Source organism: Sipha flava, unplaced genomic scaffold, assembly GCF_003268045.1.
Source record: "Sipha flava isolate LNK unplaced genomic scaffold, YSA_version1 130_pilon_pilon, whole genome shotgun sequence".
Taxonomy (NCBI): domain Eukaryota; kingdom Metazoa; phylum Arthropoda; class Insecta; order Hemiptera; family Aphididae; genus Sipha; species Sipha flava.
The window spans coordinates 486,232-506,574 of NW_020271756.1; the positions used below are offsets into that span (position 1 = coordinate 486,232).

At 27.4% G+C, this 20,343-nt stretch overlaps 3 protein-coding genes across 4 annotated transcripts; 1 reads left to right on the top strand and 2 right to left on the bottom strand.

Annotated features, from left to right (window-relative positions):
- On the bottom strand, nucleotides 1–6,096 carry LOC112694480 (nuclear pore membrane glycoprotein 210; the record flags this gene model as incomplete). The annotated part of the gene is given in 9 exon segments (XM_025569951.1): nucleotides 1–228; nucleotides 307–528; nucleotides 599–2,882; nucleotides 3,981–4,247; nucleotides 4,320–4,633; nucleotides 4,714–4,845; nucleotides 4,909–5,108; nucleotides 5,372–5,646; nucleotides 5,706–6,096. Coding segments are annotated over 9 exon segments (4,095 nt in total), but the record flags the coding sequence as incomplete, so codon positions are not given.
- A 108-nt stretch (nucleotides 6,097–6,204) lies between these two features.
- On the top strand, nucleotides 6,205–7,758 carry LOC112694482 (ras-related GTP-binding protein A). Its single transcript, XM_025569952.1, has one exon. The coding sequence runs from the start codon at nucleotides 6,565–6,567 to the stop codon at nucleotides 7,489–7,491; it is 927 nt and encodes a 308-aa protein (XP_025425737.1). The 5' UTR covers nucleotides 6,205–6,564; the 3' UTR covers nucleotides 7,492–7,758.
- A 3,680-nt stretch (nucleotides 7,759–11,438) lies between these two features.
- LOC112694542 (enolase-phosphatase E1-like) lies at nucleotides 11,439–18,412 on the bottom strand. 2 transcript variants are annotated; one of them, XM_025570047.1, is made up of 9 exons: nucleotides 18,123–18,412; nucleotides 16,725–16,926; nucleotides 16,485–16,660; nucleotides 14,531–16,416; nucleotides 14,381–14,469; nucleotides 14,164–14,269; nucleotides 12,338–12,464; nucleotides 11,949–12,033; nucleotides 11,439–11,558 (listed from the first exon to the last, which is right to left on the bottom strand). In XM_025570047.1, exons 1-9 carry the CDS (start codon nucleotides 18,151–18,153, stop codon nucleotides 11,489–11,491), a joined length of 2,772 nt encoding a protein of 923 aa, XP_025425832.1. In that variant the 5' UTR covers nucleotides 18,154–18,412; the 3' UTR covers nucleotides 11,439–11,488. The 2 variants fall into 2 exon arrangements, with proteins under 2 accessions (XP_025425832.1, XP_025425833.1); XM_025570048.1 differs by lacking the exons at nucleotides 11,439–11,558; nucleotides 11,949–12,033 and having other exon boundaries at nucleotides 12,358–12,462; nucleotides 14,161–14,269; nucleotides 18,123–18,411.
- Between the last annotated feature and the right edge of the window lie 1,931 nt (nucleotides 18,413–20,343).

The window sequence follows — 20,343 nt, forward strand, 5'->3', positions numbered from 1 at the left end:
ATCGGTTTTAATATTAATCATCACATAATTTACTCGTTTTACTTCAATAGGTACATCTAAAGATTGCACAATATTTAAATCTTCTGTAGAAGTAATGAATACATGAGCACGCCCAAGTTCATTTGTTGTTTTAACAATCCCAGAATTTTCATCTACCGATATATCAAGAGTATCACTGTAATTATCAAATTTACAGCTATCTACTACTCGAAATGATTGTTTGGCTACCTAGAAAAAAAAATAGGAATATATAAAACTACTTATATGATATATTATATAATATAATTTAATAATAACTAAACTTACTTTATTTTTATTTGTCATTAAAGTGAATTCAGTATTTGGAGTTACTATCAAACTATTTAATAACAAACTATGTGAAATCAAATGCATTTCTTCATAAACAGATACATCAATAAAGTTAGTAAAAATAACTTTTGTAGATGGATCCGATACAGAAACACTAACTCTTGTATTTCCAGTTTTAACAGCACGAATACGAACTGATATTCTATCTTGTTCGCGTATCTAATACATAACAATTAAATAATAATATATTATTTAAATGATATTTATTTTTTCTTTTATAAATAATCACCAATATTCCCGTATTCTCTAAAATGTCATAAATTTGAACAATACCAGTAGACGATGTGGTCCAATGGAATACTAGTGATGGTTGAATAGTGCCAATTATAATTGGGCTTAGAGCATCAGGTACACCACGAACCCAAGCTGGCATCACTTCTCCAACTTTTAACTTGAATAACGGCGCTTCAATTTTTATATTATTTAATTTAATAACTCTAATTGAAATTGTATCTTTTGAGTAAACTACTTTCATTCCGCTTATCACATCAACACCAACAGCCATACCAGTAATCGTAACAGTTCCTATCTTTAAACCTTTTGCAATTCCTTCATTTGATACTTTGGTAACTCTATCATCATCGGACATAAATTCAAATACACATTCTAAATGTGGTCCTCCAGAAACTATTAGTTGATAACTTGAACCAACAGCTAAAGTCAAATTTTTAGGAGATAATTGAAGTTGAGAATATACATGAATAGAAGAAGTTGATGTACGAATTTCTTTTGTAGGAAACACATAAGTACTGAAAAATAAATTGGTTTTCCCCAACAAAGATCCTGTAATAGAAAACTCTGCCTCATATATTTGATCAGCTTTACTAGGTTCTGGTTTAATTGATAGTAAAGAATTTATTTCAACTGTAGGTAAAATATTGACTACTTCTGGTTGAATAGGAAGAGGATGACCTTCAGAATCGTACAGTTTTACTATAGCTCTTATGGTTTGTCCAATTTCAACAAAAGTATTTGTTAATAATTCCATTCGATAGATATCTCGCACTTTAAATGTAGCTTCACCTGGCTTAGATTTGACACATAGATCGTTAATGCTTATTATTAAATCTCCTGAAGATAATGGACTTATGTCTATTTGTCTTCCTCCAGTATGTACTACTTTAGCTACTTTTTGTGTACTCAAATTTATTTTAAAATATCCACTTCCTTGATGGCCATAAATTGATTTTGTAATTCTTGGACTATGAATAACTAGCATGTCTTCATGTGTTAAACGAGGATCATCAAATAAAAGGAGTGACACAGAATATTTAATTTTTGGAACTATATCTAACACTTCTTCATTAGATGTTAAAAAAGAACCAAATGGAGAGTTATTTGGAACAAGAAATTGTTTTTTGTACCCTGTTAACTCAAAAATAGCTTCAGTATTACCCTCTTTACTTAAAGGTAGTAAAACACTATAATGATAATTAGGAAATGAAAAACCATACTCAGTGATTTCATTTAAATCAAATGATTTGACAACCCTTACAAATTCAGAATCTGCAATAATCCAACTTGCATTTATCATTGTAGCATTATCAAAAATATTACCATCTTCATCCATCACATTAACTCGAACAAATAGTTTTTCATGTATATAAGCAACAATATTATTAGGTATTTTGGAAAGTGGACAATTATTTTCAGTATCAATGGCAAATACTTTGACAAACTTTGGTGAAGCACATAACACTTCTACTGATGTCTTTGAAATTATTTCTGATTTAAATCTATTAACGACTGGAATACTCTTAATAGTTAGATTAGCTTTAGTTGATCCAAAATTTTCACAAGTAATTGTGTATGCATAAGTCTTATGTCCATCAACATCACGAATCACAGTAAGTTCATTGAATGTTACAAGATTTTCATCAACTTTAAAATCTACTTTATAACCAGCACTATGACCCAACCAAGGTTGTGGACCACCATAAAACAACAAAGTAGTTGAGCAACCCGGTGCTAAAACTGTACGTTTAGATTCTGGACGCAGTGGAACTAATTTTTTATAAGTACTCACAATAACCATTGCTTTTAAAACTGAATTAGTTGTATGAAAAGAGACAGTAACTTTTGTAGATGCAACTGACTGCGAGCTTAAAGCAAATGTAGCACAGGAATCATTTACCAGAGAATTAGAGTCCAAATACTTAAGTGTAAATTGAGAATCTTCTATTTCAATTTTAAATTGATTATGATTACATGCTGTACAGACAGTTCTTTCTCTGTCAGGTAATTTCACAAATAATTGTATATGTAAAATAATAGGTTTGCCTACTTCTTGTTCTACTGACTGAGCTATTATTTTCAAGTCTTCTGGTACAAGTACATAAATACTAGCATCATCTTGATTTAATGAATCTCTTGTCATGGTGGCCGAAACATATGTTTTTCCTAATCCTTGAGCAGTGATAAGTCCAGTTGATGATACAGTACTTACAGTTGCATCTTTAGTATCCCAACTGTATTTTTTATCTCCGCCAGAAGCTTTCAATGCAAATTGTAACCTAACAGTTTAAAAATATATACATCAATTAAATATTTATATAATAATAAATCTATTATATATTTAAATAAACACCATTTACTTAAAACTATTATTCATAATCAACAAATATTACACAAGTTTAGAATAGTTATAATTAAGTTATATAATCTGAACCATTTTAGGAAAACAATGAAAATAATAGGTTTAGTAACATTTTGATTAAATATTTAGTTATGGAATAAGTATACAATAAATGTAAGCAAATATTTTTATGTACAGTAGAATCTGCTTAATTGGGACACATTAGGCGATGACCTATTTGTCCCCATTATCTGACTGTCCCGATTAACCGAATAACTAATAAACCGAAACTATTGAAGTGCATACATTTACATACATAATAACTTTATTAAAAAAATACATAAATACATACTTAATTTAAAAATTAAATATTATTATTAGTATTATTATTATTACTAATAGTAAATTATATTTACTATTTAGTATTACCTATTATATCAAATGCATGAATAGCTTTTTCATTATTCTTCAATTAACTTAGTACCGATTTAGACGTGCCTATTAATTTCTCTAACTCACAAAGACTAGTATTTAAGGATCAACGTTAACTCTTTACGAGACATTGTTACATTTTAACACAAACTGGGATCAATAAAAACACACATACGATAATACACAAAGACGAAAGAATGTAAACTTAAGTTTTTCGATTTTTTACGTAGGCTAGTCGACTCTTATCATGGTAGTAGAAGAAAAAAAATGATTGACATAATTAACATTACCTATATAATAGAGCCATAAATATTAGACAATTACAGTTTTTATAAGAAAGTAGATAATTTAGCTCAGAGTATCTAATTAGATGCTTTTATTTTTGTTCTTTAAAACTCATGGTTTGTCCCAAATAAACAAAGTTAAATTGCCTTAGACAAACACATTTGTTCGGAACTATGCCAATCTGTCCCTATTAAACGGTTGTCCCCTATATGCAATGTCCCAATTAAGCGGATTCTACTGTATATAGTTAATAAATTCAAGGTAAATATAAATAATAAATTAAAATATGAATTCAATATACTTTAAAAGAATAAATTACCCATCATTTTGATTTGCATGCCATGGAAACACAAGAATATGCGGAGTAACTTTCACTTTTGAATAAATAGTTACAGTAGTACTAACTGAAGATCTGATATCATAATAAGGTTTCATTAATGATGCTTCTATTTTTGGTGTTCCCAATTTAATTGGTTGGACAACAACATATGATCCATTAATGACAGTACTTAAAATATTGAAATATTCTTCAGGTAAATTCATCATAATTAACACATTGGGTCCAATGTTAATTGATTGATTATGGCTAAAAAAAAAAAAAAAAAAAAAAAAAATTAAACAATTAAAATACATTTCATTCATTTGAAATATACTATACTTGTTAAATAGATGAACTTCCAGTTCATATAAATTATCAATAATTAAATTATGGCGGTTGTATGGTTTAACAACAATTGACAGATAATCTGCTTTGGAAATACTAACAAAACTGCTGATAGATTTAGGAATAGTATCATTTTTAGATTCAGCATGTATATCTATTAAATTTAGCCTGACTTGACCACTTTTAATACCTTGGAAGAGACCAGAATCATTTTCAATTTTCAGTAGATTAGATTTTGTAGATGGATCGGTTTCAATATAATATTGATTGGATGGTAGTTGAATTTTAACTAATTTTTCATTTTGTATCTAATAAAAATAATTTATACAATAATATTTTTAACAAAACATTTAAAACCATATGTATAAAAGAATTAAAAATCAATTACTTGATAAATATCTATTTGGATAAGATCACCAGGTAAGATGGTAACATGTGAAGGTTCAAGTCTTAAATTTGCTATGACTGATAGTTCAACTTGTGTAGAGGGTTTTTCAGATGCAGATAGTTTTACGGAAACCTAAATTAATTATTGGTTAAAAATGGAATATTCATTTTTTAAAAAAAATATTAATAAACATACTAATGCTGAACCAGTCTTAACTCCTTCAACAAGGACCATATGACCTTGTCTATTTTTTTGATCTAATTCATACAGGTCTGGAGGAGTTCGGTACGAAGAATCTTTGAATGATATAAATCTTAAGACTTTATTTATTGGATTTCTTAGAACTTTTAATGACCATTGAAATTCTACACCATCTAATGTTGTAAACTGATTTCCTACAAGAGAAATATTATAATTGAATTAATGCAAAATTAATTTATTAAGTGTCAATAATTAGTTTCCAAGTACTTCTATATTTTCACTTATGTATTAAATAATAATTAAAGTTAACCAATCAATAGTTGACAATTTAAGGTAACTTAAGAAAAAAATATTGAAAGTTGATATAGAGATATATATTAATAAATATGTTCTAATATAATAATTATCTTTTTTAAAAATTAATTTAAATGTTAAAAATATTGTATCCCAAGAGTACCTTGGTCATCAAATGCAGATACTTCAAACAGCTCAGGTGCGTCTCCAACAAATAGCTCTCTGGTTTTTGTGACGATGTGCAAAGATGCTATAGTATCAACAATAACATCACAACGTATTGTTTCACCAGAGTTGGCATCTTCTGCAAAGATAATTGCTATCTGACGCATCTTCTCGTTGGATACAGAGGACACAGACGCTTTGCCTGAACATCCTAACGTCGGATTTACGTCCAACGGGACGAGTTTGATGATGCTGTCCCCGCGAAATATCGACCTGGAAAAACATTGCATTACTGTCGGTTCGGCAAACACAACATTTGGATTGGCACAAACCATTTGTAGCAACCGTCGTCTGTTGCTTCTATGTTGAAATTCACCGTGAACGCGTCGAACACGGGCAACAGCACGCGGGGAACATTGAGTTTCGAACCAGACGTGCAACCTACACAAAGTACGCCAAGAAAAAGCGTCAGCGATTTGGCGAAAAACATTGTGCCGAATAGCATGGACGATTTATTCGAAAACCGGCCGACTAAAACATGGCAAAATGTACCGAAAATTGGCGATTAGCTTTGATTCGCGATCGTCGACGACGAATGTTTTGCGAAACACTCGGCAATACACTAGGCTCAATATGAAATACAGAGTACGAAACTAAAACGTTCACATTAATGTAACGAACTAACTGAATTGGCCGTTACACTCGTAAATCATATTAGGTCGAGCAAAAACTAACCTCAAAATTCGTTATCACCGTCTTTCACCTCGGCCATGGGTAAGCAACGACTCTTATCACGCTGCCTATAGACATGACATATATTATGTCTATGGCGCTGCCGGTTGTTAACGGTCACGGCCGCACGAAAAACAATTAAAATACCTATTAAGAAACAAATTATTACTCGACGTCCGATACGCTATCATAGATAATAGACTATAAAATCGGTGGTTACGGTTAACGACGTACGTAATACTTGTAGCCGTTTCGATTTTCAGCAGTCCGATGTCTTAGGTTTAATGTTACCGAGCGAGCACTTTTCAATCCTCATTTCGTTTTAAAGTGATTGAACCGCGGCAGTGGACGTCCCTACAAAACTACAACTAGACGAATTTTTTCCGTTTTACCGTCCGGACGGCTCGCCACCAATTTCGTGAAATAAATCCCTTGTGAGTGTGTGAACGGAAATTTAAAATGAAGAAAAAGGTATTGTTGATGGGCAAAAGCGGCTCTGGCAAGACCAGCATGCGATCAATCATCTTCGCTAACTACATAGCAAAGGACACCAGGCGATTGGGAGCTACCATTGATGTTGAACACTCTCACGTACGGTTTCTGGGCAACCTAGTGCTCAACTTGTGGGACTGTGGAGGACAAGAAGCTTTCATGGAGAACTATTTCGTCAGTCAACGAGAGAATATATTTCGCAACGTAGAAGTGCTCATTTATGTATTTGATGTGGAAAGCAGAGATGAAGAGCTCAAAAGGGATTTAAGATATTATCAGACATGTCTCAGTGCGATTTATGAAAATTCTCCATCCGCCAAGGTATTCTGTTTGATACATAAAATGGATTTGCTGCAAGAAGATCAAAGGGATAAAATATTTTCTGAACGTGAAAATGAAATTATTAACATGTCTAAACCTGTAAAGTGTATTTGTTTCAAGACATCTATTTGGGATGAAACATTGTATAGAGCTTGGTCTTCAATTGTGTATAAATTAATACCAAATGTCAAAGAACTTGAACAAAGCTTAAAACTGTTTGCTGAACTCATGGATGGTGATGAAGTTTTATTGTTTGAACGCGCCACATTTCTTGTAATATCTCATTGCCAACGTAATCTACATCGTGATATTCATAGATTTGAAAAAGTGTCCAATATCATAAAACAATTTAAGCTCAGTTGTAGTAAAGTAGCTGCTCAGTTTCAAAGCATGGAAGTTAGAAACTCCAACTTTGCAGCATTTATTGATTTATTTACAACCAACACTTACATTATGGTTATTATATCTGATCCACGAATTCCATCAGCAGCAACTTTGTTAAATATAAAAAATGCTCGTAAACGTTTTGAAAGATTGGAACGTACCACTCAATCCCATCAGAATAACAGATAAGAAATAGTACTGAATGCCTTAGTATAAGGGTCTTGACATTCATTCTATAAATTTGTCAATTATTAATGGTTTATTATAGAAATATTATCTTTTAGGCGGTCGAGCATTTTTTTTTTCTCGTTATAATATTGTTTATTATTATATTTAATAATATTACTTATTTGGTTATTTAGAATAATCAAGTTTTCTGGCTTGATGAATCTTACAATATTTCTGTTTCTTTGTTAATTATAAATATAGTTGTTTAAGAGTATATTTTTTTATTTTACATATTCTTGTAGATTGTTGGATACTATAATATCATGAATTAATCAATAAATTGTAGGTAAATACCAATATTAAATTGTATTATATAATTTGAACTACAAAGAATAGTAAAATATAATTTTTAGTATGCTTTATTTACTACTGTATACTCCCATAAAAGCCTGATAATTAGCTAAAGATAGGTTTTACTATTTTTTCACTTAATCCTTGGTTAATTATTACAATTCTATTTGGGTTATTTACCAAAAACTCATATATTTATGTGAAAACTATAACAAATAATAGTTTACATTTAATTATATGTTATTAACTTATTTGTTAAAAAATAAAATATTAATTCCAAAATAGAATAATAAATTATTTGCATAAGTTGTTATATTATAGTAGATACTATTACAGTGTTACAATTACATACTACTCATGATAGATGACGGCACTTATATTTTTGATTATACATTTTTTCTCAAGTCTTAAATATAATATGGAGTAAGGACATTCCGCTCACGGTTCATAAATCTGCATCAAGCAATTTATAACGCGCGGCAAATGTATATCTTATGGTGTTGTGTTTTATAATCTTATTAAAAGAGTCGAATTAATATAGGTGCAAAAGAAGCTTTTACTCCAGGACGGCAAAATTTTGGTGGCGACATAACTTTTGTAATACAAATATTACATATTGTACACGTGTTTTATCAATATTAAATCGAATAAAATATTTTAAAATATAAAATTATAAGCTATAGCACTGAATGTATCTATAATATCTGAACAAGCGTTGTTTGTACCGTGTACAGCATGGTATCCAATTTTAAAATGTTTTGAAGCAACTTCGAAAGCACTTCAATTATAAAATATTGATTTATTAAATGTAATCTTATTATATATTTCATTAAAGGATTATTTTGAAGAAATTCAAAATTGTTTTTTTATATTTTTGAAAGCAAAATTTCAAAATGTTTGTAAGACATTTGTTCGGGAATAAATAAATAACCAAATAAAATAAATTAAAAAAAAAAAAAGAAGAAGATTATATAAAAATTATAAGAATAGAAAAAATGATTGTGGACTCCACAATAATATTATAATAAGAAATGAGAACTTGAAATCAATAACGGGCTAAGTGTCAAAAAGTTGATTTTGAGTTATTCACAATTTTTGTTAAACCAAAGGAAAAATGTAAAAATATAAGTCAATAAAAATGTAAAACCCTTTATTAACTTATACTTTACCCAATTAATGCAAAATAAAAATTTTATTTCACTCCTTGATTTAAAAAAAAAATCTTATACCAAAAAAATTTTAAAACGTGTTAAGTCACTTCAATATGTATAAGTAAAAACGTGCCAAGTGCCAAATAAAGAACTTTTTATTTTTTTACAAATTAAACAGATTTAGTTGAAATATTTTTAATATTTTTAATATTTTTTAATTTTATATACTAAGTAAATAGACCTAAGTCTAACTTAATATTGTTGTAGTCTGTAGCGACTTGATAAATATGCGAAGAATGCTTACTAATACTAGTTACTCACAACTATATTTAATGATGACACAATTTATACATAGTTATAATCACAACGTTACGTACGAAGATGTATTTGAATAATTTAATAAGAACACTTAAAATAATAACTTGGATTTTACACCATAATAATTGAGCTCATAATCTATAAAAAAAAAAAAAACCGTTAAAATCGTACCTATTCCCCCCAAACTACGATACATTATATTTGAGATACAATTTTTTGTTTTTATAAATAAGTTCTTTAAATTATTAAATATATAAATACAAAATTATAAATATTTATTTAATAAGATTTATATTATTATTCCATTAAACCTATTGATAGGTAAATTATAGCCTATAGGATAAGTAAATAAATTAATGTTTTACTATCTTTAAGGTTAATATTTAATTGGGTAAATTGAAACGTTTCATGTTCTTTGTTTTGCATCATGACATCATTATTCATTACTAATCCTTGTTTTATTGTTTTTTTGTTTTTCTTGTTTTTTTTTCCATGTTTTATTTCGAAAAAATATTTTATTGACAGTCTATCGTCCATAAATATTTAAATATATAGGTACCCATAATTTTTAAATATTATGAAGCCGGCAAATTTAATCAGTTGCCCCACCCTTATCCAATCACGGGTTAAGGAGGGGGGCAGGGGGGTTATGGCCCCGGGCCCACAACAGATATCAAACAATAGTGGGCCCCTAGCGGATAGTAGGTTTTTTTCGTTTTTTTAACTCTTTATTTGGCTCGTATAAAAAAACAAGTATAGAACGAGCAGTTCTCAAGAAAATTTAAATAGTTTTATGCTTTTGTGTTCAGCGAGTGATGTTTTGGAGGCAATTACTAGCGATTATATAATTAAAAGGTTTGTTTCCCAAAAAACAGAAAAACTTATTTATACAAATAATATTTTTATTTTTGTATTTAAAAAAGCAAGAAATAAATTTATAAATTAGAATATAATATTTTTTTTGTCTTTGAAATATATTCATGTGTGGATCACCAATATTTTGATTATAGTTATAGGCCCCTAAAATTGTTTGGCGCTGGGCCCCTAAAAATCATAGATAGTCCGGGCTTGCCGTTATCCCATAACTCAGATATATAGTTTATTATAATTATGCGAATATAGGTATGCTCATGAGTTACTTCTATATTATTATATATCAGTCGTGATGATCAACTGTTGAATCTTGGCACATTGTTGTAAAAATAAGATTACTGAATCATTAATATAATTTATATCACTATAAAAGACATAAATATTACAATCTATATATTAAATATGAATAATGAACACGGACTATACTACACATTATATTTATACATAATCATCATTATGTTTATATAATGTATTTTATGTAATATATGGTTAAAATTTAAATATTGATTTATCTTTATGTTTTTCAATACTTCTTTATAACCATATTTTAACAAATATATGTCGCTCTCGAGAATCCTATTTGCAGCAATGATACTCAGATTAATTTTACTTGATGCATGAAAATATAAGTAAAACGGCGCTTTATGTATGCAATTCAAGTGCGTTGGTGTCGTTCTTGTTTCAAATCGGTGAATATTTTTTTTCTAAATATTTGAAGAGAAATTTTTTAACCATCAACCAAACATAATCGATTTTCTTGTGAATTAGATCTGTTACACAGGAACCTATTTTGTGAAATCTCAAGGTCTTTCTCCTGTGTTATGTGACTAACATTTCCCATTTTCTGATTATGATTATTGTGATTATGCCTTAATCATGGACATACTTAAATTGTGAAAGCAGTCAATATTTAAGTTTAAAATTAGATTGTAAATTGAACGAATTGGGATTGAGACGTATTAGAAAATATTTTAGATATACTGACGCTGTGTTTTCTATGTTACATAGTGTTTAAGCCACAGATGTAAATACTTATATAATTTTTCATAAAAATTAGAAAATAATAACAAAACATGATTTTGAAATAATCATCGGATATATTAATTAATATACATTATTGTACTAATGTATAGTATTTATACACATAAATATAAATTAAAAAAAATAAGATAAAATTAACCAATTAATTATCTTAAATAATATACATACACACATATATATAATATATATACATATTCATTTAATATATTCAATATATTCAAAGTAAATTTCCATTTCGCTTATATATATAAATAATTATTTTTCCAATTATTAAATATGATATCTTAAGACGTATTTTTTATATCTATATAGTCATCATCTGTGAAATATGTATCGTAATTTATTTCAAGATACCTGAAAAACAAAAGTGTAGTTAATGTTTGTATGAAAATATTGAACAGAATAAATATTGTATAATAAATGTTGGGAAAATAAATCTCAATGCTAAAAATTAAAGGTGTTTATAATTTTCATTTCAATATAATTATAATAAATATAAACATATGTACAATAGATCATTCTCTTGATAAGAATTATTAAATAATTAACAGCACTTAATTTTGTAGGTCAAACTAAATTTAAATTATTTTTATTGAGTTAAAAGCTTCCAACAATCATGTTGATTACAAACAATTACTTTATTATAGTTTTATTAATAAATATTACTTTTACTTATTTTCATAATTAAATTTTAAATTGAAACATCCAAAATAAAAACTTCAGTAATTAAAAATGTATACTTACTTCAAAAAATCTTCCAAATTTTCTGAAATGAAAGCTAATTGTTCATCAGTATAAGTGAACGTTGATAAAATTTCAGGTAATTCAACTGAAAAACAAATATTTATAAATTTCATAAAAGTTCAAGTAATGATAAAACTACTTGATTAAAAATCATCTTTTATTATAAGAAATTGTTTAAGTCTCAGCTTTAGATTTATATACACTGGAAATAAACAGAAATGCTAATCCTTAATTTTATTTAATAAAAATAAATTAGTTTCCTAACAGTAGGAGAGTTTTATTTTTCATTAGTATTTTAATTGAATTAAATAAATAACTTTTATGAAATTTTATAAAACAAAACACGAAAAACCATTAAAAATGAAATATACTTTTATTTTGATACTAACCAAACATCCGCAGTAGATGAGTAGGTCCATATACGTAATGCCATAGTTTTTTAGGATACAAGAGATTTTTGTATAGGATTGATTTTATTTCACGAGAATTAATTTTATGTTGCAAATGTTTTTTTGCCTGTAATAAAGAAATAATAATTAATAGCACACAACAGATATTGATACTAATAAAAGACTGATTATGTAATCATAATTTATCTTTAAAAACAAAATTATTTTAGAATATTGATTAATAACGTATTTAAAATACTTATAATCCAATATTATGTATTAGATTTTGAGAGAACAAGTGACATTTTTGACTTTATATCAATATTTTATATTTTTTCTTTAATAATGTTTAAACTATAACAGTAGTTTTCAACCTGTGCATCGCAGCTCCCAGGGGCGTCTTCGGTTATTATCAAGGGAGCCACGTTCGCAGTAGAAACTAAAAATAAAATTGTAATATAATATAGTTTTTGTTATCTTTTTCTTTTTGGTCATGTAAGTCCGCGCATCCTATATTTGTATGCTCGCTTCAAAAATTATAATTCAAGCCTTAATGAAGTCTTGCTATCTGTTATTGAAATAGTTAACTTCATCAAAACTGTACCCATATAAAGCCCAGATGTTTAAAAAAAATGTGTAAAGACCAACTACTATATTATATAATATATATTATATTATATATTATATAATATAACTATATTATATAACTAAACTATATTATTATTTAATATTGCTTCTGAGTTCCGAATATTGACTATTATAATTAATAAAATTCAGAATTAATCTCATAATAATTTTTAGACAACATTGTACAATAAAATAAAGAGTAAAGTATGTATCTATAAATATACTAATATCTATTTCTAGAACTATAAATAATAAAGAACATTTTTAAATTATGAATTTAAGAGGACGCCACATTTAAGAAGACGTTATATGTATTATCTCCATCTGACAAGCTGACATAGCAGATTTTCATTCAAAATTTCAAATGTGATGATTAGAATTAGAACTATAACTGACCAATCATTTATATATTTATTTATTTATTACAATTATATGGGCCAGGCCCATTTTAAACATAATTATATTAGTATAATAATTTATTAATTTTTTAATATTATTATTATTCCTTATGATTATAGGTTAGCTCACTCTAATATTAAAGCTAACATTACTAAATTTGAACTACTGAACACAAAATTGCTGTTGTACAACACATGCAGGTGTGAAATCCTTTAAATTAAAAATATATTATTGAATTATATATTGAATGTATTCGATTAATCAAATGGTTTTTAAATAATCAAATGATTCGATTATTTCATTAATTATTCCCATCACTAATTGTAACCTGCCTACAATCTAAAAACTATTTAAAATTAAAATTAAATCATATTTATAGCATATTTTACATGTTCAAAAAATATTAAGAGAATATTTTTTTCAGAGCATATTAGAATCCTATTTTAGACTTTTAAAAACCTAAAAATCCACTTTCTCGTGATATTTAATTATTTTACCTAATATTTAAACTACTTTATTACTTGTATTATTTTTCTTTCTTAATTTGATAGCTCAATAGTTAAATATGTTGTAATATTCATAATTGAGTTAATTTTTATAATAGAGCATTTTAAAAAGCATTATTATGAACAATATTATTACACATTTCTATATTTTTTAGTATTAAAACTTAGGTAATAGTAATTATTATAATTTATTATTAATTAACAGACAATAATTTATAAAGAAGTATTTAGTGCCTTAAAATAAAAGCCTATTCATTTCACAAACATAATTTCCTTGTATGTTTTTTAAATTGCCTTTTTCCTCATCTGATATTTCTTTTCTTCCTGGTACAACAAATTTTTATGTATTAGAACATTGAAATACTGTATTAAAGTTAAACCAATATTAAATGATCTTTCCCTAAAAAAAAAATAACATTACATATTGAAAAAAATATTGATTAGTCATTAAATAACCGAACACAAATAGTTGGGAGAAAGGAAAAAAATTAATTAGTCATTAAATACTTACCAATGACATTTTTCTTCTAACTCGGACTTTTCGGTAGTATATTTATGAATCAATTCTTGTATAGTATTTTCTTTTGGAAATTTTAAGACCTAAACATAAAGAAATCTAATAATAAAACTATTTAATTTATATAGCTTTTTTTACTCATACTTTATTTTGTTGTGAAATAATAACATAATCAAAAGCAAGTCTTGTTTTCAACACATCTGGTATGTTTATGACTGGTGTAGTTATTACAACTGGAACTGGAGCAGGAACCGTAAATGTATCATCTGGGTCTGCTTCACTTTCATAAATTATCTCAGATTCAGTTTCTTCCATTACTTCATCGCATTCTGATTCTGTACTAGTTTCCACTGCTTCAGTTTCATTAATTGCTTCACCTTTATTTTCTTCAGTTTTTTCAATTTCATTGATTTCATCAATTACATACATTTCTTTATGATGATTACTTTCATCAATTAATTCAACTGCCTTATCAACTATATTAGATTCTATCATTTCTGTAGCTGCTTCAATTTCTGAATTGTCTTCAGTTGTTTTAGTTTCTTCAACTACTACAGTTACTTCAGCTGCTTCAGTTCCTTCAACTTCTTCAGTTTCTACGGCTTTTTCAATTCCTTCAACTGCTTCAGTTCCTTCAACTGTTTCAGTTCCTTCAACTGCTTCAGTTCCTGTGGCTGTTTCAATTCCTTCAGCTGTTTCAGTTCCTTCGATTGATTCAGTTCCTTTGGCTGCTTCGGGTTCTTCAGTTACTTCGGCTGCTTTGGTTACTTCAGCTGCTTCGGTTACTTCCACGGCTTCGGTTTCTTCAACTGCTTCGGTTTCTTCAGCTTCTTTGGTTCCTTCAGTTGCTTCGGTTTCTTCAACTGCTTCGCTTCCTTCAGCTTCTTTGGTTCCTTCAGCTGTTTCGGTTTCTTCAGCTGCTTCGGTTCTTTCAGCTTCTTCGGTTCTTTCAGCTTCTTCAGTTTCTTTAGTTCCTTTACCTGCTTCAATTTCTTCAACTGCAGTAGTTTCTTCAGCTGATCTAATAACTTTAGTTGCTATAGTTTCTTCAGTTGCTATAGTTTCTTCAATTGATGTACATTCTTCAGCTGTTTTAGATCCACCAACTTCTGTAGTTTCTTCAACTGCTGTAATTTCTTCACCTGGTAAAGTGTCTTCATCTGCTGTAGTTTCTTCCGCTGCTGAAGCTTCTTTGTCTGCTGAAGTTTCTCTGTCTACTGAAGTTTCTTTAGCTACTAAAGTTTCTTTGGCCGCTGAAGTATCTTTATCTCCTGCAATTATTTTATCTGCTGTAGTTTCTTTGGCTGTTGTAATTTCTTTTTCTACTGTAGTCGATTCAACTACCATAGTTGATTCAATAGTTGATAACATAGTTGGTTCAACTATCATAGTTGATTCGACTGCCATAGCTGATTCACCAACTATAGTTGATTCAATTGCAATGGCTATTTCATTTGGTTTGGCTATTTCAACTTCTTGAATTTTAGTTTCTGTTTCAATATCAGCTACTTTAGGTACTTTAATTTCTTCAGATACTTCAGTTGTTTTAGACACTCCAATTGCTTTAGAAACTCCTGTTGATTTAGATACTCCAGTTGCTTTAGACACTCCAGTTGCTTTAGATAATTTAATTTCTTTAGATACTTCAGTTGTTTTGGACATTCCAATTGCTTTAGACACTCCAGTTGCTTTAGACACTCCAGCTGCTTTAGATACTCCAGCTGCTTTAGATACTCCAGTTGCTTTAGCTCCAATTGTTTTGGACACTCCAGGTGCTTTAGATAACTCAGCAGCTTTAAATGCTGCAGCTGCTTTAGATACTTCAGTTCCTCTAGATGTTCCAGCTGCTTTAGATACTTCAGTTCCTCTAGATGTTCCAGCTGCTTTAGATACTTCAGTTCCTCTAGATGTTCCAGCTGCTTTAGATACTTCAGTTCCTCTAGATACTCCAGTTGGTTTAGATATTTCAGTTTTTTTAGTAACTTCAGTCGTTTGATCGATTTTAGGAGTTAAAATTTTTGGAGGGCGACCTATACAAATAAAAACTTTTTAATAATAAATGAAGAATACAAAATAATAAATAATTAAAATTTATTGCCTCGTTTTTTTGGTTTAGGTTCAGATGGAGATGGAACATTTACTGTTTGATTTAATTCGACAGATATTTCTGAATGTTTACGCTTTCTTCCTTTCACAGGAGGAGTTGAATTGCGAATGGTTTCTTCTTTAACCACAGTTATTGAACGTTTTGATGAACCTTTTTTTGAATTGGTACTATAAGTATAACATTTTTTTTTTGTTACCGACTATTGTTATTTGTTATAAATTATTTACTCACTGCATTTCTTTTAATAATGCCATTTTGTTCATATTGGAATTATTTACAGTCAAAACACGATCATCATCTACCCATTCTTCCCATTTACTGTTCCAACCTTTATAGTGAACAAAATATTGTGCTTTGCCATCATTTGACTTCCGACGTTTTAAACATTTTGCTTCATATAACATTGGACCATGAAAACAAAGTAAGCTATCACCTAAATAAAAGAAATTATTATTTTTTAAAATATATACATAAATTTTTTAGTCAAAAATTCATAAATATTGATTCAATATTTTAAATATTAAATAATTAAAAATAAATAGATGGATTAAACAATTATATAACTTCAAAATTAACAAAATATTTTACAGTTTCAGTTTTAAATAAAAACCAGAAGTTTGAACAAATTAATAAGTTTTGAAACCTATTTTTCATTCTGATCTGTTATAATATATATTATAAAAATAATAATAATATTATAATATTATAATTTATATTTATATTATTATATAAATATAATTTATATTTATTATTTATATTTATATTTATATTATTTTATAATATTATTTATAATAATAATATAATAATATTATTATAATAATATTAATATATAGTCGTATTGTCGTTAAATAACAATGTAAAATAAATAATTGATCATATACAAATAAAACTAATAAAAATGTATTTGATATAAACAATATTTTTAAAAAAAAAATCCATTTGTATTGAATTTATTTTTATGAAATCAAATAATAATAATAATAAACAATAATAACAAAAGTCAAAATACTTAATACACAGCAAAACCTCAACTATCCGTTACTTTGCTCTCATATCTGTCAACCTTATTAAATATCAGGTAACTTAATGTTATCATATATTAATAAACTATTACAAATTAGAATAACAATGTTATGAAAAAGAGGATAATCCATCATCATTCATAAATCATCGAATTACTCAAAGTACAAAAAATAAGATGAAACAGATGTATCAAGTAAAATGCTATTAAAACAAAAGATTTTATCTATTAACAATGCTAAAGATTCTCACAAACAATCAAAAATAAATACTTTTTCAAATAATTGAATAATTTTGCAGTTTGTTAAACGCATAGTTCATTAGCACAAAAACACATTTTTTTCTTTTATACATTGTATACATTCTTAGTCCAATGGCAAAAGGATGATCAATGTTCTACTTTAGGATTAATAAACGGGTTGATGGAAGACACATGATAGAATTTATTAATACATTATACACTTATATATACAGTTTAGGAATCAAAAAACAATAGTAACTAAATATTAGCTGTTAAATAGTTTTTTTTTTCATTCACTATCATAGTAATTAAAACACAGTAAGCAATTTTACTGTCAGTAATAAAAATCTGAATCTTCAAATACTTACTTTCGGCGAATCGATAGTTATCTGGAGCCATAGTTTGTGTTCTGCTGGAAATAAACAAAAATTAATAACGTATACGATTTAAAAATGAAGTTAATGAATCGACCATCAGGAACAAATTTATAGAAAAAATATTGATTTCTTTAATACAAGATCATATAAGTAAATATAAGTCTGAACGTCCATGAACGCATTACTCGTACTGTAATTTGTTAATCATTTATCAATGATTGTTTACACTCCCGGTGTCCGTATCACGGATATAGTAGCGACATTAATATCTATATGATAACATATATATGTTATCATATAGTGTTCAAGGGACTGGTAGTTCCCCGATTTTGATAACAACGAGTTATCACCAAAATCGAATATTTAATATTAATAATTAACAATTATAATATTAAAAGAAATAGAAAAACAAAAATTGCACGTGATGGAGTTTTGTGACTTTTCCGATGACGAAATATTGTTAGAGCTGTGGAATCCTATCAAAATCCCAGCAGTTGTATATGTAAACGATGACGACGATGATGGTTGTTTAAATTATTTTTATATTTTATTTATTATTAAATATCATATGTTAAATATATATAAATAAAATAAAATATAATAATATAATATAAAAATTAAATTTGTTATATATATTTTATTATTTTTATAACTCAACCACAGTATTCGTGAGTCCAAATACTAAAAACGATTATAATAGTTGGTATTTGGTATTTAGAACTTGGTGAGTTGTGTTTCGACATTTATTTGAAATTGCAGATTAAACTATTAGCTGATAAGGCTTAAATTGATAACGATCAATGCTACACTATAAACGCTGTGCCTACACTTACACTTGGGTCAGTGTGAAAAATTTATTGAAAAATTATCCAATTTTTTATATACATAATTATCATTTTGTGGTAACTTTTTTTTTTAAATATTTTTCATGATAAGAAATAACAGAAAGTTTTACAGGAACCGAAGTAGTTGTTTTTTCCCTTTATTTAGATTATGATTTATATGATTTACATACAAATAAATTAAAGTCTATAAGCTAGGGGTGACGGTAATACCGGTAAACCAATTTGAGGTCGATATACCGGTATTATACCGGTTAACCTACCGGCGGTATACCGTCTATTTTTTAAAAACGGTATGCCGATAATATCGAAAATATCGAAAATATCGAATTACCAAAGTATTGAAAATATTGATTACACCGAAATTGGTCATTTAGTATTTTAATTCATTTTTAAATTGTACAAAATTTTCAGTAGGAAATTACATGGGCCTTGTATATTATATTAACACTTATATACTAAATAATAAACATATTCAAATATCGATATGGGTCGAACCGTCGGGTCAGTATTGTTTTGTAGTTTTAAGAAATAAATTAAATCATATTAATCTTATGATATATTATTCTTTTTAATAATAAATTAAATCATAACTATAATATATTATATAACCAAATATTAAAAATACTGGAATACCGTTAATTTTAAAAATATCGAATATACCGAATCAAAATACCGATATAACGATATTTTCGGTATACCGACTCATACCGGTATGAAATATCATACCGAAATATCGAAGGGAAAAAAAATACCGTTACCCCCACTATAAGCTATTTTAAGGAACATTTTAAACAAATCAATACAATTTAACAAATGCATTATTTTTATTATATACAGATTTATAGAAATTAAATTTCAATAGATCTATAATCAAACTATACATATCTGCTATTTCTCTATTTGTATAAAATAAGTAACATTAAATATTGACGTTCTTGAATTAAAAAATATTCATCTAGAGCAGTGGTAACCAACCTTTTTGATCCGCGACCCTCAAATTCAATAATTTCAATAAAAAGATCCCCCTTTCTACCAACATTATGTTATTTTATAATACATACTTAATATATAAAAAAATGTATTCATATAAATTAAATCATTAATTTTAGACAATTTTAATAATTCTTTAATTTAATTAAACCATAATATAAAAAAAAAATCAATGTTTTTGTATCCTAAAAAAAGTAAAAATGTTAAAACCTTAAGATAGTATAATATTTTAGTGTTCATATACACTATTAATTAAATATCTTACTAGTACAATTTGATTAATTTGTAATTATGGATATTCTCTTCATTATAGCTTCAACATATTAACTAAACACTTGGACTTTAATCAACACCTTAATATTCTTTATTTTTCAAGA